This window comes from Calonectris borealis, chromosome 33 (assembly GCF_964195595.1).
Source record: "Calonectris borealis chromosome 33, bCalBor7.hap1.2, whole genome shotgun sequence".
Lineage (NCBI taxonomy): Eukaryota > Metazoa > Chordata > Aves > Procellariiformes > Procellariidae > Calonectris > Calonectris borealis.
The window spans coordinates 271755-293995 of record NC_134344.1 but is presented as its reverse complement, the minus strand read 5'-3'; the positions used below and the strand labels follow the sequence as shown (position 1 = coordinate 293995).

Here is a 22241-nt window from a genome sequence, read left to right as displayed (position 1 = left end):
ACAGTACTGGTCCCAGTATGGACCCCTGAGGGACACCACTCATCACTGGTCTCCATCTGGACATGGAGCCGTTGACCACGACTCCTTGGCTGCCACCACCCACCCAATTCCTGATCCATGCATCCACCAACTCCATCCAACTGAGAGGAGAACGTTGTGGAGCACCACATCAAAGGCTCAATGGTGGCACATGTCACCGATGAAGATATGGAACAGTACTGGTCCCAGTACGGACCCCCAAGGGACACCACTCATCACTGGTCTCCGTCCGGATGTGGAGCCATTGATCACGACTCTCTGGATGCCACCACCCACCCAATTCCTGGTCCACCAAATGGTCCTTCCATCAACCCCATCCAACTGAGAGAGGAGAACATTGTGGAGGACCAAAGGGACAATGGTGGCACGTATCGCTGATGAAGATACAGAACATTACTGGTCCCAGTACGGACCCCTAAAGACCACCACTCATCACTGGTCTCAATCCCAACATGGAGCCGTTGACCACGACTCCTTGGCTGCCACCACCCACCCAATTCCTCATCCACCAAATGGTCCTTCCATCAACCCCATCCAACTGAGAGAGGAGAACATTGTGCAGGACCACGTCAAAGGGACAATGGTGGCACGTGTCGCTGATGAAGATACAGAACATTACTGGTCCCAGTCCGGACCCCTAAAGACCACCGCTCATCCCTGGTCTCCATCCTAACATGGAGCCGTTGACCACGACTCCTTGGCTGCCACCACCCACCCAACTCCTGGTCCACCAAATGGTCCTTCCATCAACCCCATCCAACTGAGAGAGGAGAACATTGTGCAGGACCACGTCAAAGGGACAATGGTGGCACGTATCGCTGATGAAGATGAAGATGTAGAACAGTACTGGTCCCAGTCCGGACCCCTAAAGACCACCACTCATCCCTGGTCTCCATCCTGACGTGGAGCTGTTGACCACGACTCCTTGGCTGCCACCACCCACCCAATTCCTGGTCCACCAAATGGTCCTTCCATCAACCCCATCCAACTGAGAGAGGAGAACATTGTGCAGGACCACGTCAAAGGGACAACGGTGGCACGTGTCGCTGATGAAGATGAAGATACGGGACAGTACTGGTCCCAGTCCGGACCCCTAAAGACCACCACTCATCCCTGGTCTCCATCCTGACGTGGAGCCGTTGACCACAACTCCTTGGCTGCCACCACCCACCCAATTCCTGGTCCACCAAATGGTCCTTCCATCAACCCCATCCAACTGAGAGAGGAGAACATTGTGCAGGACCACGTCAAAGGGACAATGGTGGCACGTATCACTGATGAAGATGAAGATACGGGACAGTACTGGTCCCAGTCCGTAATGGGGGGGCCCTACCTGTGCATCGCCTGCATCTTCAGCCCCTCCTCGATGCTGCTTGCTCAGCGCCTGCTGGTTGTGGAGGCGGCTGAGCTTGGCCAGGACGCGGTCCTGGTGGGCCTCGTACTCGTCGCGGCTGGGGTAGATCTTGGAGATCAACGCGTCGAAGTTGGGATCCGGTCGCAGGGATCGTTTGGAAACCAATTTTTTCCGACACGTGGGACATTCCTTATTCCTGATAAACGGGAGGGGTGGAAAAGTGACGACGGGTGAGGCGCGGTGACGCCGCCGCCGTCCCACCCGCCGCCGCCGCCGCCGTACCCGCTGCGCAGGGCGGTGACGATGCAGTCGGAGCAGAAGCGGTGCAGGCACTCCTTGGTGGTCATGGTGTTCTTCAGCATGTCCAGGCAGATGGGGCACATCAGCTCGCTGTGGAGGCTGCGCGGGGACACCGCGATCTCCGTCCCGTCCATGATGGCCTCCTGGGGTGGGGTGTCACGGCCCGTGGGGGGGGGTGACAGGGTGCTGTCCCCCTACCCCTCGTCTGCCTCGGTTCTTCTGGGGTTTGGGGTGATGGGGGGGGGGGACCCAAGGAGCAGAGAGGTGGCCCCGAGGACCAGCTCAACACCCCCAAGGACCAGGGACGTCACCTCAAGGACTGGGACACGTCCCAAGGTGGGGACGTCCCCAAGGAGGGACCAGCGTGGCTGCTGCGGGGTGGGGGGTGCTGTTCCCACCCACCCCCCCCATACCTGGCCCCTCTGGGGTTTGGGGTCCCCCCCACCCCACCCTGGGGACACCCCCACGCCCCCAGGATTTCAAGGTGACAGTGCCCCACCCCCGAGGGGTGCCCGGCCTCATCCCTCCCAGCCCCCCCCCCCAACACCTTAGGGGTGCCCCCACCCCCCCCGCCGAGGTGTCCCCTCCCCCGGGGTGCCCCTAAAACAGGAGGGGGTGTCCCCCCCCTTTCCCCTCCCCCACACCTGGGGGGGCTGTCAGCCCTCGTGCCCCCCCCCCCAAGGTGCCAGCCCCCATATTGGGGGGTGCCAGACCTTGTGTCCCCCCCCCTCCAAGGGGGGGTGTCCCCCTGTCCCTCCCCAGCACCCCCCTCTCCCCGGTGCCCCCCCCACATATTGGGGGGTTGCCAGGCCATGTGCGTGTCCCCCTCCTCCCTGGGTGCCCCCACCCCGGGGGTGCCCCCTCCTCCGGTGCCCCCACCTCCCCCGAGTGCCCCCACCCCGCGGGTGCCCTCCCTTCCCTCCGGGAGCCACCCCCCCCCCCTTCCCCGGCGCCCCCCTCCCCCTGGGTGCCTCCCACCAATCCGGGGGTGCCCCCCCCCCTCGGCACCCCCCACCCACCCCCTGTGCCCCTCAGGTGCCCCCTCCGGTGCCCCCTCCCCCGGATGTCCCCCACCCCCACCCCCCGTGCCCCCCACCAATCCGGGGGTGCCCCCCCCCTCGGCGCCCCCACCCCCAGGTGCCCCCCTTCCCCCGGCGCCCCCACCCCGCTGCCCCCCCCCCCCGGGTGCTCCCCCCCCCGGCCCCCGGGCCCCCCCCCCCAGGTTCCCCCCTCCCCCGGCGCCCCCCCCCCCATGCCCTCCCCCCGGGTGCCCTCCCCCCGGGTGCCCCCCCCCCCGGGTGCCCTCCCCCCGGGTGCCCCCCCCCCGGGTGCTCCCTACTCCGGTGCCCCCCCCCCCGGGTGCTTCCCCCCCCGCCCCGGGTGCTCCCCACCCCGCTGCCCCCCCCCCCCCCCCCGGGTGCTCCCCACCCCGCTGCCCCCCCCCGGTGCTTCCCCCCCCCCCGGGTGCTCCCCACCCCGGTGCCCCCCCCCCCCGGGTGCTCCCCCTCCCGGTGCCCCCCCCCCCCCGGGTGCTCCCCCCCCGGTGCCCCCCGCCCCCCGGGCCCCCCCGACCTGCGGGGTGCGGTGCAGCTCGTACAGGCTCAGCTCCCAGGTCTTGCTGGCGCTCTGCGCGTTGGCGGGGGCGGCCATGGCGGGGCGGGGCTCTGCGGGGAGGCGCCGGTGACCGGAGGCTCCCCCGGTACCGACCCCCCCCTCCCCCCACCGGGCCCTCCCTCACCCTCAGCCGCCGGCGGGTCCCCCCCTTCCTGCCGCTACGCCGAGGGGGCGGCGCTTGGAGAGCGCGTCACTTCCTGCTCGCCCCGGCTGATGACATCACCCGCCGCGCCGGCGCGCGGACCCGCCCTCCCCCGCCGGGGACCCCTCCCCCCCACAGCTCCCGCCCCACGTACCCACCCACCCCCCCTGCAGCCAATCACAGCCGGGGGATTTCTCCCGCCGGTCCTGACAGCCAATAGGATTCACCACCGGCGCGCTCTCGGTCCCACGCTCCTCTCCCCGCCAATCGGGCGGCTCGGCCAATGGGGGAGCAGCGGGGCGGGGCCGGGAGGGCGGGGTCAGGGGCACAGGGGGCGGGATATCGGGGGCGGAGCCGTGGTCGGGAGGGCGGGGTCGGGGTCCAGGGGGCGGGGCCGGGGTCCAGGGGGCGGGGCCTCAGAGCCACCTGCCACGGGCAGCGGGGGCGGGGGGGCCGGGGGTCCCCGGGGTCCCTCCCCTCCGGTACCGGGGGTCGGGGGGGAGCCCCGGAGGCTGCCCCGCAGCGTCCCGGTGCCCCCGGTGCCCCGGGTGCCCGGTGTCGGTGGGAGCCCCGGCTCTGCCCCCCGGTTCCCCCCGGTGCCCCCGGGTGCCCGGTGTCGGTGGGAGCCCCGGCTCTGCCCCCCGGTTCCCCCCGGTGCCCCCGGTGCCCGGTGTCGGTGGGAGCCCCGGTTCTGCCCCCCGGTTCCCCCGGTGCCCCCGGTGCCCGGTGTCGGTGGGAGCCCCGGCTCTGCCCCCCGGTTCCCCCCGGTGCCCCCGGTGCCCGGTGTCGGTGGGAGCCCCGGCTCTGCCCCCCGGTTCCCCCCGGTGCCCCCGGTGCCCGGTGTCGGTGGGAGCCCCGGCTCTGCCCCCCCGGTTCCCCCCGGTGCCCCCGGTGCCCGGTGTCGGTGGGAGCCCCGGTTCTGCCCCCCGGTTCCCCCCGGTGCCTCCGGTGCCCGGTGTCGGTGGGAGCCCCGGCTCTGCCCCCCGGTTCCCCCCGGTGCCGCCGGTGCCCGGTGTCGGTGGGAGCCCCGGTTCTGCCCCCCGGTTCCCCCCGGTGCCCCCGGTGCCTGGTGTCGGTGGGAGCCCCGGTTCTGCCCCCCGGTTCCCCCCGGTGCCCCCGGTGCCCGGTGTCGGTGGGAGCCCCGGCCCCGCTGCCCCCGGTGCCGCCAGTGCCCAGTATCGGTGGGAGTCCCGGCCCGGTGCCCCCGGTGCCCCTGGTGCCCCCCGGTGCCCCCGGTGCCCGGTGTCGGTGGGAGCCCCGGCTCTGCCCCCCCAGTGCCCCCCGGTGCCGCCGGTGCCCGGTGTCGGTGGGAGGCCCGGCCCGGTGCCCGCCGGTGCCACCCGGTGCCCGGTGTCGGTGGGAGCCCCGGTTCTGCCTCCCGGTTCCCCCCGGTGCCGCCGGTGCCCGGTGTCGGTGGGAGCCCCGGCTCTGCCCCCCGGTTCCCCCCGGTGCCCCCGGTGCCCGGTGTCGGTGGGAGCCCCGGCCCGCTGCCCCCGGTGCCGCCAGTGCCCAGTATCGGTGGGAGCCCCGGCCCGGTGCCCGCCGGTGCCACCCGGTGCCCGGTGTCGGTGGGAGCCCCGGTTCTGCCCCCCAGTTCCCCCCGGTGCCCCCGGTGCCCGGTGTCGGTGGGAGCCCCGGCTCACGACGTCCACACCCAACTCTCGGCCGCCCACACAAGAATTGCGTTTGGACAATCACGAGCCGGTGCTCGGGGGGGGCACCGGGACCCCCGGGACCCCCGGTATCGGGGCCGCCCCATGCAGCCGGAGCCCGAACCGTGCGGGGCGGCCCCGCCGGGATCGCTCCTTCCCGTCGTGACCGGTGGTGACACGCGTGGGGTGGTCGCGGGGCGGGGGGGGGAGATGCTCGGTACCGTCGGGGAGCAACCGGTGGCGGCGGGTGCGGGGAAGGGAGAACCGGGGGGGGGGGAAACCGGGGGGATCCGGGGGGGGGGTCCGGGACTGCGTGGGGGTGCACCGGGAGGGTCCGGGGTCCGTCGGGGAGCGGCTCCGGGTCCACCGGGGCGGGTCGGGGCTTCCCGGGGAACATCGGGGTCCACCGGGGACCGGGTCGGGGTCCACCGGGACTTGATCGGGGCATCCCGGGGGGTCCGGGGTCCCTCGGGAAGCGGCTCCGGGTCCGCCGGGAGCGGGTCGGGATCCACCGGGAGGCGGTCGGGATCCGTCGGGGACCGGGTTGGGGCATCCCGGGGGATCCGGGGACCACCGGGGACCGGGTTGGGTCATCGTGGGGGGTCCATGATCCGCCGGGGACCGGATCGGAGCGTCCCGGCGGGGGGCGGGGACCACCGGGGACCGGGTCTGGGTCCGTCGGGAAGCGAGTCGGGGAATCCCGGGGGGTCCGGGGTCCGTCGGGGAGCGGGTCGGAGCATCCCGGGGGGCGTCGGGAAGCACCGGGAGCCGGTCGGGGCAACCGGGAGGGTCCGGTATCCGTTAGGAAACGGGTCGGGATCCACCGGGAGCTGGTCGGAGCATCCCGGCGGGGGTCCGGGATCCACCGGGAGCGGGTCGGGATCCACCGGGAGCCGGTCGGAGCATCCCAGCGGGGTCTGGGATCCACCGGGAGGGTCCGGGATCCGTTAGAGAGCGGGTCGGGATCCACCGGGAGCCGGTCGGGGCAACCGGGAGGGTCCGGGATCCACCGGGAACCGAGTCGGGATCCACCAGCGAGCATCCCCGTCCCCACCGGGAACCGAGTACCGCGCCCCCCACCCCCTCCCGCGAACACCCGTGGGGTCCCCCCGCCCCCGGCCCGGTTCGCCCCCTCTAACCCCGCTGTCCGGAGCGCTCCCTCCGGCCCGGCCCCGCCGCTCCCGCTCGCCCGGCGGCCGGTAAATGGCGGGGGAGGGCGGAGGACGGCGGGGCACAAAGCCGGGGGCCGGCCCCCCCGGGTGGGGGCCACCCAGCGCGGGGACCCCCGGGACCCCCCCCCCCCAAGCCCCCGGTTGCCCCGAGTGACGGGGACCTGAATGGGCGGCATCTCCCCGGCCCCCACCGGGCGCCGGCTTCAAACGGGGCCCCCGCCCCCTCCCCCCCCGCCCCTCCCCCGCCCCCATTGTCCCCGGGCCCCCGCCCCCCTCCCAGCCCCGGCCCCGGCCCCAGCGAGGGGGGGGAGGGGGGGGCTGGGGAGGAGGAAACTGAGGCAGGGCAAGGGGGGCCCGGGCGCCCGTGTAGGGCACACCCCCCCCCCCCCCGAGACGCCCCTTGTCACCCCAATTAGGGCAGGGGACCCGGGCGCCCGGGGGGGGACCCCCTCCAAAGAGACCCCCCCCCCCAAGAACCCCCCTTGTCACCCAATTAGGGCAGGGGACCCAGGCACCCACATAGGGGACCCCCCCCCGAGACCCCCCTTGTCGCCCCAATTAGGACAGGGGACCCAGGTGCCCGGGGGAGGACCCCCCAAGATCCCCCCAGGACCCCCCCCGAGACCCCCCTTGTCACCGCAATTAGGGCAGGGGACCGACCCCCAAGACCCCTCCCCCCCCAGACCCCCCCCCCCCGTGACCCCCCTTGTAGGACAGGGGACCCCCCCACCTCGAGACCCCCCCTTGTTACCCCGGACAGGGTGGGGGACCCCCCTCGAGATCCCCCCTTGTCACCCCAATTAGGACAGGGGACCCCCCAAGAACCCCCTTGTCACTTCAATTAGGGCAGGGGACCCCCCCCAAGACCCCTCCCCCCAAAGACCCCCTCTGTGACCCCCCTCGTAGGACAGGGGATCCCCTCCCCACCCCGAGACCCCCCTTGTCACCCCAATTAGGGCAGGGGACCCAGGGTGGGGGACCCCCCCAAGACCCCCTGTGTAGGACAGGGGACCCAGGCATCCGGGTGGGGGACCCTCCCCTGAGACCCCCCCCCCCGAGACCCCCCTTGTCACCCCAATCAGGGTTGGGGACTCAGGCGTCCGGGGGGGGGACGACCCCCCCTGAGACCCCCCTTGTCACCATGGGGGGGGGAGCAGAGGCAGCGCCAGCTGGGGAGGGGGGGGGCTTCACCCCGTTATTTTGGGGGGGGGGGTGACACGGGGGGGCGGGGCCGGATCCGTCAGATGAAGAGACCCCCTGAAATGAGAGAGAGACGGTGGGGACGGGGGGGGGACATGGGGACACTGGGGGGGACATGGGGACCCTGTGGGGATGGGGACATGGGGGATGGGGACATGGGGGGGGGGGCACATGGGGTCACTGGGGGGGGACATGGGGTCCCCATGGGGACCAGGACATGGGGGATGGGGAGGGGGGGGGACACGGGGACACTGGAGGGGGGACTCGGGGTCTCCATGGGGATGGGGACATGGGGGGGGACATGGGGACACTGGAGGGGGACACGGGGACCCCATGGGGACAGGGACATGGGGGACGGGAACATGGAGGGGACATGGGGACACTGGGGGGGGACACGGGGACCCCATGGAGATGGGGACACGGGGGACAGGGACATGGGGGGGACATGGGGTCACTGGGGAGGGACTCGGGGTCCCCATGGGGATGGGGACACAGGGGGGGACATGGGGACACTGGGGGGGGGACACGGGGTCCCCATGGGGATGGGGACATGGGGGACAGGGACATGGAGGGGGACACAGGGACACTGAGGGCCACACGGGGTCCCCATGGGGACAGGGCAATGGGGGATGGGGACACGGGTGGGACACGAGGACCCCATGGGGACGGTGACATGGGGGATGGGGACATGGGGGGGGACACGGGGTCCCCATGGGGACAGAGACATGAGGGGGACATGGGGACACTGGGGGAGACGCTGAGGAGGGGACAGGGACATGGGGGACAGCAACATGGTGGGGGACACAGGAATACTGGGGGGGGGACCCCACGGGGACGGGGACATGGGGGGGGACACTGTGTGGGAGGTGGGGACACGGGGGACAGGGACACGGGGGGGTGACAAGGACTGGGGGGGGGACACCCCAATGGGGACAGGGACACGGGAGGGTGACAGCGTGTCCCACCTGTCACCTCCACGCTGGCCCCCGTGATGTAGCTGCTCTCCCCCGAGGCCAGGAAGGCGCAGACGTCCGCCACGTCTGGGGGGGGGGACACGGTGACACCAGGGGGACCGTCCTGTCCCCCAGCGTCCCCCCCGTGTCCCCTGCGTCCCCCCCTCTCTCCATGTCCCCCCCCCGCCCCCCACTGTCCCCACTCACCCTGCGGGTCCCCGAGGCGTCCCAGCGGCACCATCCCTGCAAACTAAGGGGGGACAGCGTCACCCCAGGGGTGTCCCCAAGTGTCCCCAAGTGTCCCCTCCCCGTGTCACCCCCCCCCGTTACCTTCTCCAGCACCTTGGGGGGCACCTTGTCCGTCATGGGGGTGACAATAAACCCCGGCAGCACCGCGTTGCACCGGATCCCGAACCTGGGGGGGACACGTGGGGCTCAGGGTGTCCCCCCCGTGTCCCCAGGGTCCCCCCGCGTCCCCCCTCCAGTGTCCCCATGTCACCCATGTCCACACCCCTCCCCGTGTCTCCATGTCCCCCCCATGTCCCCCGTGTCCCCACATCCCCCGTGTCCCTATGTCTGTCCCTCCTCAGTGTCCCCACATCCCCGCCATGTCCCCATCCCCCCAGTGTCCCCATGTCCCCCCCATGTCCCCACAGCCCCCCCAGTGTCCCCATGTCCACCGTGTCCCTGCATCCCCCGTGTCCCTGCATCCCCACGTCCCCGCCATGTCCCCATGTCCCCGTTCTGTCCCCATGTCCCCCCCCGTCTCCCCACGTCCCCACATCCCCCCATGTCCCCACATCCCTGTTCTGTCCCCACATCCCCACGTCCCCCCTGTGTCCCCACGTCCCCCCATGTCCCCACATCCCCTGTGTCCCCACATCCCCCCCATGTCCCCACGTCCCCCCGTGTCCCCATGTCCCCCCCCGTCCCCCCGTCCCCCCCGTGTCCCCACGTCCCTCCTGTATACCCCCGTTCCCCCCGTGTCCCCATGTCCCCCCCGTGTCCCCATGTCCTCCCCATCCCCCCCGTGTCCCCATGTCCCCCCGTGTCCCCACGTCCCCCCCACCCCCCCGTCCCCCCCGTGTCCCCACGTCCCCCCATGTCCCCATGTCCCCCCCATCCCCCCCGTGTCCCCCCATCCCCCCCGTGTCCCCACGTCCCCCGTGTTCCCACATCCCCCCCGTGTCCCCACGTCCCCCCCGTCCCCCCACGTCCCCCCCGTGTCCCCGTGTCCCCCCGTCCCCCACCTGGCCAGCTCCTTGGCGCAGGTGCGGGTCAGCCCCTCCACCCCCGCCTTGGACGCGGCGTAGTTGGCCTGGCCCAGGTTCCCCACCTGGGGGGGACACGAGTGGGGGTGTGACACGAGTGGGGGTGTGACACGAGTGGGGTGTGACACGAGTGTCACCGTGTCCCCCCCCCGTCCCTGCCCACCTTGCCCACGATGCTGCCCACGTGGATGATGGAGCCGCCGGGAGCCCCCGCGGCCACCAGCGCCTGGGCCACCGCCTGCGTCACCAGGAAGGTCCCCTGGGGGGGGGAATGTCCCATCATGTCCCCCGTGTCCCCCATGTCCCCCCGTCCCCCCGTGTCCCCCCAACGTCCCCGTGTCCCCCATGTCCCCCCGTGTCCCCCATGTCCCCATGTCCCCCCATGTCCCCATGTCCCCACGTCCCCCCATGTCCCCCCAACATCCCCGTGTCCCCATGTCCCCCCAGTGTCCCCCATGTCCCCACACATCCCCAATGTCCCCATGTCCCCCAATGTCCCCATGTCCCCCCATATTCCCCCATGTCCCCCGCGTCCCCCCCGTCCCCACGGCCCCATGTCCCCCGCGTCCCCGTGTGCCCCTTTGTCCCCATGTCCCCCATGTCCCCCCGTGTCCCCCCATGTCCCCATGTCCCCCCATGTCCCCATGTCGCCCCGTGTCCCCCCATGTCCCTCATGTCCCCTATGTCCCTGTGTCCCCATGTCCCCCACGTCCCCCAATGTCCCCCCATGTCCCCACATGTCCCCCTGTGTCCCATGACCCCCACATCCCCATGTCCCCCCATGTCCCCACGTGTCCCCGTGTCCCCGTGTCATCCCCATGTCCCCCGTGTCCCCCCGCGTCCCCCCGTACCGTCAGGTTGACCCCCAGCACCTCCTGGAAGTCCCCCTCCCCCAGCCGCAGCAGGAACTCGTCCCGAGTGACGCCCGCGCACCCCACGCAGATGCTGGGGGGGCCCCCGAAGTGCTCCTGTGACACGGGGGGGGGGGGGGCGTGGGCGTGGGGGGAGGGGCGTGGGGAACACCCCAGGTCCCCACTCGGGGGGAAGGGGCGGGGGGGGGGGTGTTACCTGGACGCGGGCCAGGAGCCGGGTGACGCTGGGGGCCGAGGCCACGTCCACCCCGAAAGCGGCGTGGGGCCGGGGGGGGGACCCACCCCCCGCGTGGGGTCCCTCCCCCGCGTGGAGCCCCCCCACCGTGTCCCCCGCCCCCTCCTCGTCCCGGTCGGCCACTGCCAGGCGGGCGCCTTCCCGCGCCAAGCGGGCGCAGACGGCTCGGCCGATGCCGCTGGCACCTCCTGTGGCCGCGTGGGGGGGGGGGGGGGCGTGTCACGCGTGGGAGGGGTGGGGTCACCCGTGGGGTGCTCCCCGGGGTCCGGACACCCCATGGTATGTCACCCACCCCATAAGGCGCGAGGGATTGTGTTCCCCCTCCAAGTGTCACCCGTGGGGTCTCTCACCCCCCACCCAAGTGCCACCCGTGGGGTGTTTCACCCCCCCAAGTGTCACCCGTGGGGTCTCCCCCCCCCCCGCCCAAGGCTGCTCGCTATGGGCTCTGTCACCCCCCCCCCCCCACCCCCCGGGTGCCACCCGTGGGGTCTGTCACCTCATGTTACAGGGGTTTGCCCCCCCCACCCGGGGTCCCCCCGTGGGCTGTCACCCCCCCCCCCGCGTGTCACAGGGGACTGTCCCCCCCGCCCCCGCACCTGCCACCCCCTACGTGTCACGGGGATCCCCCCACGCGCTGCTCCCCCCCCCGGGTTATGTCACCCCCCCACGTCACGGGGCACCGTGTCACCCCACGCGTGCCCTCGCGTGGGGCCCGTCACCCCCCCCCCCGTGGGGCCCTGTCACCCGCCCCACGCATAGCGGGACACTCCCCCCCTCCCCCCCGCACAGGATGCCCCACTCCCCCCACGTCACGCGTGACCCCGCCCCACGGGGGGGGTGTGTCGTGTCCCCCCCCTCCCACGTCACGGCCACCTGTGACGAGCGCCACCGCCCCGCCGAGGCGCCCGGCCGAGCCCATGGCGGCACCGGAAGTGACCACCGAGTTCCGGCGGGGAGGGCCCCGCGCGGCGCCGCTCTGCGCCCCCTCTATGGTTAAGTCCTCCAAGCCCCCCCCCCGCCCCGTTTTTCACCCTTTTGGTGGGTTTTGGACTCCTGGGTCTCCCGTGGGACCGGGACACCTGGATCCCTCGTGGGTCCTGGACACCTGGGTCCCCTCAGGGTCCCACTGCTTCATCTCAGCCTTTATTCTTTAATTAATCAAAGCCACAATTCGCTACAGTCGTTAAAAAAAAACCAACACCCCACCCCAACACCCCGAAATCTGCCCGGTAACAGGTCACCCCGTGTACCGGACACCTTGGTCCCCACCGCCAGAGCCCCCCCCCCCCATCACAGGGACCCCTCCCCATCACAGGGACCCCCCCAATCGCAGGGACCCCTCCCCATCACAGGGACCCCCCCTAATCGCAGGGATTCCCCCCATCACAGGGACCCCCCCCGCATCACAGGGATCCCCCCCATCGCAGGGATTCCCCCCATCACAGGGAGCCCCCCCCCATCACAGGGACCCCCCCCGCATCACAGGGATCCCCCCATCGCAGGGATTCCCCCCATCACAGGGAGCCCCCCCCCCCCCCAAATCGGGGAGCCACGGGACTCCCCCGCTTTGGTCCAGAGAGCGGGAGGAGGGGGGGGGGTCCTGGGTAAACATGGCTCCCCCTCCCCGAAAGGACAAACCCCCAAAATGGGGCACCCTCCAGGGTCCCCCCCTACTCGTAGTGAGCGATGGCCACCATCATGGCGACGCCGGCCAGTAGCCCCAGGACCTGGAGGAGGGACTGGAGGGGCCCCGCGTCCCGCAGCAGCTCGGGGATGACAGAGACGGTGCCCACGTAGATGAAGCCGCCGGCGGTGAAGGGCAGGACCCCCAGCGTGGCCGCCTCGCCCGCCCCCTCCGCCAACAGCGAGCAGGCGGCCCCGGCCACCGCTCCCAGCGCCGTCAGCAGCTGCAGACGCATGGCCTGGGGACCGGGAAGGGGTTGGGGACGGTGGCACCCCCCCGGGACACCCCCCCGGCAGAGATGGGGCTCCCTGGTGACACTGGGCACCGGGGGCACCGGCGGTACTGGGGGCACTGGGGACACTGGGGGCACTTCAGGGCACCAGGGGCACTTGGGGTACTGGGGACATTGGGGACACTGGGGGCACTTCAGGGCACCAGGGGCAGCACTTGGGGTACTGGGGACACTGGGGGCACTGGGGGCACTTCAGGGCACCAGGGGCACTTGGGGTACTGGGGACATTGGGGACACTGGGGGCACTTCAGGGCACCAGGGGCACTTGGGGTACTGGGGACACTGGGGACACTGGGGGCACTTCAGGGCACCAGGGGCACTTGGGGTACTGGGGACACTGGGGACACTGGGGGCACTTCAGGGCACCAGGGGCACTTGGGGTACTGGGGACACCGGGGGCACTGGGGACACTGGGGGCACTTCAGGGCACCAGGGGCACTTGGGGTACTGGGGGCACCGGGGACACTGGGGGCACTTCAGGGCACCAGGGGTACTGGGGACATTGGGGACACTGGGGGCACTTCAGGGCACCAGGGGCACTTGGGGTACTGGGGACATTGGGGACACTGGGGGCACTTCAGGGCACCAGGGGCACTTGGGGTACTGGGGGCACTGGGGGCACTTCAGGGCACCAGGGGCAGCACTTGGGGTACTGGGGACACCGGGGGCACTGGGGACACTGGGGGCACTTCAGGGCACCAGGAGGACTTGGGGTACTGGGGACACTGGGGACACTGGGGGCACTTCAGGGCACCAGGGGCACCGGGGACACTGGGGGCACTTCAGGGCACCAGGAGGACTTGGGGTACTGGGGACACTGGGGACACTGGGGGCACTTCAGGGCACCAGGGGCACTTGGGGTACTGGGGACATTGGGGACACTGGGGGCACTTCAGGGCACCAGGGGCACTTGGGGTACTGGGGACACTGGGGGCACTTCAGGGCACCAGGGGCACTTGGGGTACTGGGGACACTGGGGACACTGGGGGCACTTCAGGGCACCAGGGGCACTTGGGGTACTGGGGACACTGGGGGCACTTCAGGGCACCAGGGGCACTTGGGGTACTGGGGACACTGGGGACACTGGGGGCACTTCAGGGCACCAGGGGCACTTGGGGTACTGGGGACACCGGGGGCACTGGGGACACTGGGGGCACTTCAGGGCACCAGGGGTACTGGGGACATTGGGGACACTGGGGGCACTTCAGGGCACCAGGGGCACTTGGGGTACTGGGGACACTGGGGACACTGGGGGCACTTCAGGGCACCAGGGGCAGCACTTGGGGTACTGGGGGCACTGGGGGCACTTCAGGGCACCAGGGGCACTTGGGGTACTGGGGACATTGGGGACACTGGGGGCACTTCAGGGCACCAGGGGCAGCACTTGGGGTACTGGGGACACTGGGGGCACTTCAGGGCACCAGGGGCACTTGGGGTACTGGGGACATTGGGGACACTGGGGGCACTTCAGGGCACCAGGGGCACTTGGGGTACTGGGGACACTGGGGGCACTTCAGGGCACCAGGGGCAGCACTTGGGGTACTGGGGACACTGGGGGCACTGGGGACACTGGGGGCACTTCAGGGCACCAGGGGCATTGGCGGTACCGTGGTCACTGTGGGCACTGGGGGTACTGGGGACACCAGGGGTACTGGGGACACTGGGGGTACCGTGGTCACCGGGGGCACTGATGGTACTGGGAGCACATTGGGGCACCAGGGGCATTTGGGGTACTGTGCTCACTGGGGATACCGGGGGCACTGGGGACACTGGGGATACTGTGGTCACCAGGGGCACTGGGGATACTGGAGACACCCCAGGGTACTGGGGGCACTGGGGGCACTTCAGGGCACCAGAGGCATTGGCGGTACCATGGTCACTGTGGGCACTGGGGGTACTGGGGACACTGGGGGTACCGTGGTCACCGGGGGCACTGATGGTACTGGGAGCACATTGGGGCACCAGGGGCATTTGGGGTACTGTGCTCACTGGCGACACCGGGGGCACTGGGGACACCCCAGGGTACTGGGGGCACTGGGGGCCCTTCAGGGCACCAGGAGCATTGGCGGTACCATGGTCACTGTGGGCACTGGGGGTACTGGGGACACCAGGGGTACTGGGGGTACCATGGTCACTGGGGGCACTGATGGTACTGGGAGCACCTTGGGGCACCAGGGGCACTTGGGGTACTGTGGTCACTGGGGGCACTGGGGACACTGTGGTCACCAGGGACACTGGGGGTACTGGACACACCCCAGGGCACCAAGGGCACTTGGGATACTGTGGTCACTGGGGGCACTGGGGACACTGGGGACACCGTGGCCACCAGAGGCACTGGGGGCACTGTGGTCACTGGGGACCCCGCGGGTACTGGGGACACTTTGGGGCACCAGGGGCACTGGCGGTACCATAGTCAGTGGGGGCACTGGGGACACTGGGCATGCCGTGGTCACCAGGAGCGATGGGGATACTGGGAACACTGGGGGCACTGGGGGTACTGTGGTGACTGGGGGCAATGGGGGCACTGGGGACACTGGTGGTACTGGGAGCACTTTGGGGCACCAGGGGCACTTGGGGTACTGTGGTCATTGGGGACACTGGGGGTACTGGGGACACTGTGGTCACTGGGGGTACTGAGGGCACTGGAGGTACTGTGGTCACCAGGGACAATAGGAGCACTGGGGTCACTGGGGACACTGTGGTCACCGGAGTCACTGAGGGCACTGGGGACGCTGTGGTCACCGGAGTCACTGAGGGCACTGGGAGTACTGGGGACACCCTGGTCACTGGGGACACCGTGGGCACCGGGGACACTGTGGGCACTGGGGACACTGGGGACACTGGGGACACCGGGGGCACTGGGGCCCCTGGGGACACCAGGGGCACTGTGGGCACTGGGAATCCCGGGGACACTGGGGACCCCGTGGGCACTGGGGACACTGGGAACCCCGTGGGCACTGGGGGCACCGTGGGCACTGGGGACCCCGGGGACACTGGGAACCCTGTGGGCACTGGGGACCCTGGGGACCCCGGGGACACTGTGGGCACCGTGGGCACTGGGGACCCCGTGGGCACTGGGAATCCCGTGGGCACTGGGGACACTGGGGACACTGGGAACCCCGTGGGCACTGGGGGCACCGTGGGCACTGGGGACCCCGTGGGCACTGGGAATCCCGTGGGCACTGGGGACCCCGGGGACACCGTGGGCACTGGGGACCCCGTGGGCACTGGGAATCCCGTGGGCACTGGGGACCCTGGGGACCCTGGGGACACCGTGGGCACTGGGAACCCCGTGGGCACTGGGGACCCTGGGGGCACCGTGGGCACCGTGGGCACTGGGAACCCTGTGGGCACTGGGGACCCTGGGGATCCTGTGGGCACTGGGGACCCCGTGGGCACTGGGGACCCTGGGGACACCGTGGGCACTGGGGGCACTGGGGACACTGGGGACCCTGTGGGCACCGTGGGCAATGGGGGCACCGTGGGCACTGGGAACCCTGTGGGCACCGGGGACCCCGTGGGCACTGGGGGCACCGTGGGCACTGGGGACACTGGGGGCACCGTGGGCACTGGTAACCCCGTGGGCACTGTGGGCACTGGGAACCCTGTGGGCACTGGGAACCCCGTGGGCACTCGGAACCCTGGGGACACCGTGGGCACCGGGGGCCCCGTGGGCACTGGGGACACTGGGGGCACCGTGGGCACTGGTAACCCCGTGGGCACTGTGGGCACTGGGGGCACTGTGGGCACCGGGGACCCTGGGGACACCGTGGGCACTGGGGGCCCCGTGGGCACTGGGGACACTGGGGGCACCGTGGGCACTGGTAACCCCGTGGGCACTGTGGGCACTGGGGACACTGTGGGCACTGGGAACCCTGTGGGCACCGGGGACCCCGGGGACCCCGTGGGCACCGTGGGCACTGGGGACACTGGGGACACCGTGGGCACTGGGAACCCCGTGGGCACCGGGGACCCTGGGGACACCGTGGGCACTGGGAACCCTGTGGGCACCGGGGACCCTGGGGACACCGTGGGCACCGGGGGCCCCGTGGGCACTGGGGACACTGGGGGCACCGTGGGCACTGGTAACCCCGTGGGCACTGCGGGCACTGGGGGCACCGTGGGCACTGGGAACCCTGTGGGCACCGGGGACCCTGGGGACACCGTGGGCACCGGGGGCCCCGTGGGCACTGGGGACACTGGGGGCACCGTGGGCACTGGTAACCCCGTGGGCACTGTGGGCACTGGGGGCACTGTGGGCACCGGGGACCCTGGGGACACCGTGGGCACTGGGGGCCCCGTGGGCACTGGGGACACTGGGGGCCCCGTGGGCACTGGGGGCACCGAGGACCCTGGGGACACCGTGGGCACCGGGGGCCCCGTGGGCACTGGGGACACTGGGGGCACCGTGGGCACTGGGGGCACCGTGGGCACCGTGGGCACCGTGGGCACTGGGGACACTGGGGACACCGTGGGCACTGGGGGCACCATGGGCACTGGGGACCCCGGGGACCCCGTGGGCACCGTGGGCAGCGGGGGCCCCGCGCCCTCACCTTGCGCTTGCTGCAGCCCGACTGGACCAGGATGGCGAAGTCGCCCACCTCGTGGGGCAGCTCGTGCAGCAGCACCGTCACCGCCGTCACCGCGCCCAGGCCGGGCCCCGCCAGGAAGGAGGCGCCGATGGCCAGCCCGTCCGTGAAGTTGTGGGCCAGGTCGGCCGCCAGGTTCAGGTACCCCGACACCTCCATGGCTGCGGGGACCGCGGGGGACGTCACCGCCCCTGCCGCCCCCCCCCCGCGTCCCCACCCCCCAGTGTCCCTGTCCCCATGGGGTCCTCTCCAGTCTCTGTCACCCCCCAGTGTCCCTGTCCCCATGGGGTCCCCTCCAGGCCTTGTCCCAGGGGGTCCCTGTCCCCCAGCAGGGTCTCAGTTCCGCCCCCCCCCAGTGTCCCTGTCCCCATGGGGTTCCCCCCCCAGTCCTTGTCACCCCCCCAGTGTCCCTGTCCCCATGGGGTCCCCCCCAGTCCTTGTCACCCCCCCAGTGTCCCTGTCCCCATTGGGGTCCCCTCCAGGCCTTGTCACCCCCCAGTGTCCCTGTCCCCATTGGGGTCCCCTCCAGGCCTTGTCACCCCCCAGTGTCCCTGTCCCCATGGGGTCCCCTCCAGGCCTTGTCACCCCCCAGCGTCCCTGTGCCCACTGGGGTCCCCCCCCCAGTCCTTGTCACCCCCCCAGTGTCCCTGTCCCCACTGGGGTCCCCTCCAGGCCTTGTCACCCCCCAGTGTCCCTGTCCCCATGGGGTCCCTCCCCAGTCTCTGTCACCCCCCAGCGTCCCTGTGCCCACTGGGGTCCCCCCCCCAGTCCTTGTCACCCCCCCAGTGTCCCTGTCCCCATGGGGTCCCCCCCAGTCCTTGTCCCAGGGGGTCCCTGTCACCCAGCAGGGTCTCAGTTCCACCCCCTCCAGTGTCCCTGTCCCCACTGGGGTCCCCCCCCCTAGTCCTTGTCACCCCCCAGTGTCCCTGTCCCCACTGGGGTCCCTCCCCACTCCCTGTCACCCCCCTCAAAGTGTCCCTGTCCCCACTGGGGTCCCCGCCTCGGTCCTTGACACCCCTCCCAGTGTCCCTGTCCCCATTGGGGTCCCTCCCCAGTCCCTGTCTCCCCCCTCGAAGTGTCCCTGTCCCCATTGGGGTCCCCCATGCCCCCCCAATCCCTGTCCCCAGTGGGATTCCCTGTCCCCCCCCAGTGTCCCCATCCCCATTAGGGTCCCCCACCAGTTATTATCACCGCCCCCAGTGTCCCTGTCCCCATGGGGTCCCTATCCCCCCCAGTCCTTGTCCCAGGGAGTCCCTGTCCCCCAGCAGGGTCTCAGTTCCGCCCCCCCGCCCAGTGTCCCTGTCCCCACTGGGGTCCCCCCCCCCAGTCCTTGTCACCCCCTCAGTGTCCCTGTCCCTACTGGGGTCCCCCCCCGTCCTTGTCACCACCCAGCGTCCCTGTCCCCATTAGGGTCCCCCCCCCAGTCCCTGTCACTCCCCAGTGTCCCTGTCCCCATTAGGGTCCCCCCCAGTCCTTATCACCCCCCAGTGTCCCTGTCCCCACTGTGGCCCCCCCCAGTCCCTGTCACCCCCCAGTGTCCCTGTCCTCATTGGGGTCCCCAGTCCCTTCCAGTCCTTGTCCCAGGGGGTCCCTGTCCCCCAGCAGGGTCTCAGTTCCTCCCCCCCCCAGCGTCCCTGTCCCTGCTGGGGTCCCCCCTCTGGTCCTTGACTCCCCCCTCAGTGTCCCTGTCCCCATTGGGGCCCCCCCCCAGTCCCTGTCACCCCCCAGTGTCCCTGTCCCCATTGGGGTCCCTCACACCCCCCATCCCTGTCCCCAACGGGATCCCCTGCCCCTCCCTGTGTCCCCATCCCCGTTAGGGTCCCCCTCTGGTCCTTGTCCCCCCGCAGCGTCCCTATCCCTGTCCCCCCCCGTCCCCTCCCCCCATCCCCCCCCCCCAAATGTCCCCAATCCCCCCCCCCCGTACCCGACTCCTCCGCCACCTTCCCCGCCGGCCGGCTCTTCCCGCGGTGGCCCTTGGTGGCCGTCCTCTCCCGCCGCCCCGCCGCCCCCGGCTCCTCCTCCCCTTCGCTGGAGCTGCTCTTGACCTTCACCCCTACGCAGGAGGACAACGGGGTGGGGGTGTCAATGTCCCCTCCCCCTCCCAAACCTTCCCCTCACCCCCCCTCCACGGGGATGTCACCTACCGTGGCCGTGGCCGTGGCCGTGGCCACCCTTGGCGTGCCGGACGAAGGTCTCCACCACCAGGAAGGCCACGATGCCGGCCAGCACCCACAACCCCACCGTCAACATACGGGCGTGCTCCTGGCCTGGGCGCGGGGGACACGGTCAGCGGTGTCCCCTCGGTGTCCCCTCCGTGTCCCCAGCGCGGTCACACACCCCCCCCCCCCCCACCCACTCCTACCGTGGTGCGAGTGACCGTGGCCGCCCGCTTCCACGTGCGCGTGGCCGCCCTCGCCGTGATGCGCGTGGGGGGCTGCGGGGACGTAAAGAAGAGGGACGGTGAGTGGCACCGCGTCCCCGCTGTCCCCAAAGCTGTCGTCCCCCCCCCCCAGTGACAAGGGGTGACAAGGACTAGGGGGGGACCTCAGTGGGGACAGGGACACTGGGGGGGGGTGGAACTGAGACCCTGCTGGGGGACAGGGACCCCCTGGGACAAGGACTGGGGGGGATGGGGACCCCATGGGGACAGGGACACTGGGGGGTGACAACGACTGGAGGGGACGGGGACCCCATGGGGACAGGGACACTGGGGGGGGGGGGGGCGGAACTGGGACCCTGCTGGGGGACAGGGACCCCCTGGGACAAGGACTGGAGGGGACTGGGGACCCCATGGGGACAGGGACACTGGGGGGTGACAAGGACTGGGGGGGGGACCCCAGTGGGGACAGGGACTGGGGGGGGGCGGAACTGAGACCCTGCTGGGGGACAGGGACCCCCTGGGACAAGGACTGGAGGGGACTGGGGACCCCATGGGGACAGGGACACTGGGGGGGGGGGGACAAGGACTGGGGGGGGGACCCCAGTGGGAACAGGGACACTGGGGGGGGGGCGGAACTGGGACCCTGCTGGGGGACAGGGACCCCCTGGGACAAAGACTGGAGGGGACTGGGGACCCCATGGGGACAGGGACGCTGGGGGGGATGACAAGGACTGGGGGGGGACCCCAGTGGGGACAGGGACACTGGGGCGTGACAAGGACTGGGGGGGGACCCCAGTGGGGACAGGGACACTGGGGGGGGGCGGAACTGAGACCCTGCTGGGGGACAGGGACCCCCTGGGACAAGGCCTGGAGGGGACTGGGGACCCCATGGGGACAGGGACACTGGGGGGGGGGTGACAAGGACTGGGGGGGACGGGGACCGCATGGGGACAGGGACACTGAGGGGGTGACAAGGACTGGGGGGGGGACCCCATGGGGACAGGGACACTGGGGGGGGGGCGGAACTGGGACCCTGCTGGGGGACAGGGACCCCCTGGGACAAGGACTGGGGGGGACCCCATGGGGACAGGGACACTGAGGGGGGTGACAACGCCTGGTGGGGGACCCTAATGGGGATGGGGACACTGGGGGGGACCGGAGGGGACGCGCTCACCGAGGGCGTGGGGGATGAGGTGGAGGAAGGCGTCTCCCAGCAGCCCCCCCGCCGCGAAGCTGAGGAGCAGCTTGAGGAGCGCCTGGTGCCGGGGGGCGTTGGATTCCACCGGGATGAGGAAGAGGACGAGGTACGGGGCGGCGCTGATCACCAGGGTGGCCGCCATCGTCTGCGGGGGTGACAGACGGAGGGGGGAGGGGTCACGGGGTGCCCCTCCCCCCTCCGCAACGTCCCCAGGGGGAGGAGGGATGGGGGGGGGACACACAACACTCACGTGCATCCACAGCGTCACCGTGTCCGTCCGCGGCGGCGGTTTGGAGGGATCCGGGGAGAAACGCTCGTGCGAGGGGCGGCGGGGGCCGGGGTGGGCGTCCTCGTGCGAGTGGCCGTGGCCGTGGTGCAGGTCCTCGTGCGAGTGGCCGTGGTAGAGGTCCTCGTGCGAGTGGCCATGGCCATGGTGCAGGTCCTCGTGCGAGTGGCCGTGGTAGAGGTCCTCGTGCGAGTGGCCATGGCCATGGTGCAGGTCCTCGTGCGAGTGGCCATGGCCGTGGTACAGGTCCTCGTGCGAGTGGCCGTGGCCATGGTACAGGTCCTCGTGCGAGTGGCCATGGCCATGGTGCAGGTCCTTGTGCGAGTGGCCGTGGTAGAGGTCCTCGTGCGAGTGGCCATGCCCATGGTGCAGGTCCTCGTGCGAGGCGGCGGGGGCCGGCAGCAGGCAGAGGACCAGCACGGCGCCGGCGGCGAGGGCAGCGCCGAGTCCCCGCATCCGGGCGGCCGCCGCCATCGCCCCGGCGAGGGGAGACGGCTCAACCAACGGCTCCTACCATAGAGACGAAGGGATGAGGGTCCAGACAAGCCCCAAGGGCTCCCAAAATGGGGGGGGGGGGGGGTCCCCAGACCATAGAGACAGAGCATAGAGTGGCACCCCCCGTCGTGCCATAGAGGGGCGGGAGGGGGGGGCTAGAGCGGCCCTACCGGGCCACACCATAGAGACGAAGGGATGAGGGTGCAGAGCGGCCCCCCCCAGGGGCACCATAGAGATGGGGAGGAGGGGGCCTGAGCGGCCACCCCCCCAGAAAGCGGGAGGAGAGCGGCGGGAGGCGCGGAGCCACAGAGACGGCCCGGGAGAGAAGGGGCGGGGGAGGTAGAGCGGCCGGCGGCGGGTGCCCCTCTAGGCGCGTCTCTATGCTCCGGGGGTGGGGGGGGGGGGGGGGGGGGGTCCCTCACCGTCCGCGCGCTCCCGTTACCTCCGCGCTCCGACGTGGCACCGCGGCCCCGCCCCTTTCCCGCGCGATCTCGCGAGATCCTGTGGGGGGGG

The 22241-nt window shown here is 71.4% G+C and overlaps 3 protein-coding genes across 12 annotated transcripts; all 3 read right to left on the bottom strand.

Moving 5' to 3' along the window:
* Window positions 1-454: 454 nt before the first annotated feature.
* RING1 (ring finger protein 1) lies at window positions 455-3480 on the bottom strand. Its single transcript, XM_075134567.1, is given in 5 exon segments — window positions 455-635; window positions 1373-1413; window positions 1415-1589; window positions 1676-1836; window positions 3266-3480. Coding segments are annotated over 5 exon segments (636 nt in total). The 5' UTR covers window positions 3344-3480.
* A 3914-nt stretch (window positions 3481-7394) lies between these two features.
* HSD17B8 (hydroxysteroid 17-beta dehydrogenase 8) lies at window positions 7395-11747 on the bottom strand. Of its 6 annotated transcripts, XM_075134578.1 has the most exons (9): window positions 11678-11746; window positions 10766-10992; window positions 10549-10665; window positions 9861-9956; window positions 9677-9762; window positions 8757-8841; window positions 8634-8676; window positions 8439-8513; window positions 7395-7530 (listed from the first exon to the last, which is right to left on the bottom strand). In XM_075134578.1, the coding sequence occupies exons 1-9, from the start codon at window positions 11721-11723 to the stop codon at window positions 7514-7516; spliced, it is 792 nt and encodes a 263-aa protein (XP_074990679.1). In that variant the 5' UTR covers window positions 11724-11746; the 3' UTR covers window positions 7395-7513. The 6 variants fall into 6 exon arrangements, with proteins under 6 accessions (XP_074990679.1, XP_074990680.1, XP_074990681.1 ...); XM_075134579.1 differs by lacking the exon at window positions 9677-9762 and having other exon boundaries at window positions 11678-11747; XM_075134580.1 differs by lacking the exon at window positions 9861-9956.
* A 178-nt stretch (window positions 11748-11925) lies between these two features.
* On the bottom strand, window positions 11926-22205 carry SLC39A7 (solute carrier family 39 member 7). 5 transcript variants are annotated; one of them, XM_075134754.1, is made up of 9 exons: window positions 22151-22204; window positions 21327-21743; window positions 21198-21293; window positions 20924-21092; window positions 19732-19803; window positions 19514-19636; window positions 19294-19422; window positions 17334-17530; window positions 11926-12805 (listed from the first exon to the last, which is right to left on the bottom strand). In XM_075134754.1, exons 2-9 carry the CDS (start codon window positions 21705-21707, stop codon window positions 12284-12286), a joined length of 1689 nt encoding a protein of 562 aa, XP_074990855.1. In that variant the 5' UTR covers window positions 21708-21743; window positions 22151-22204; the 3' UTR covers window positions 11926-12283. The 5 variants fall into 5 exon arrangements, with proteins under 5 accessions (XP_074990855.1, XP_074990854.1, XP_074990858.1 ...); XM_075134753.1 differs by having other exon boundaries at window positions 21198-21743; window positions 22171-22205; XM_075134757.1 differs by having other exon boundaries at window positions 11926-12726; window positions 21198-21743; window positions 22171-22205.
* Window positions 22206-22241: the final 36 nt, after the last annotated feature.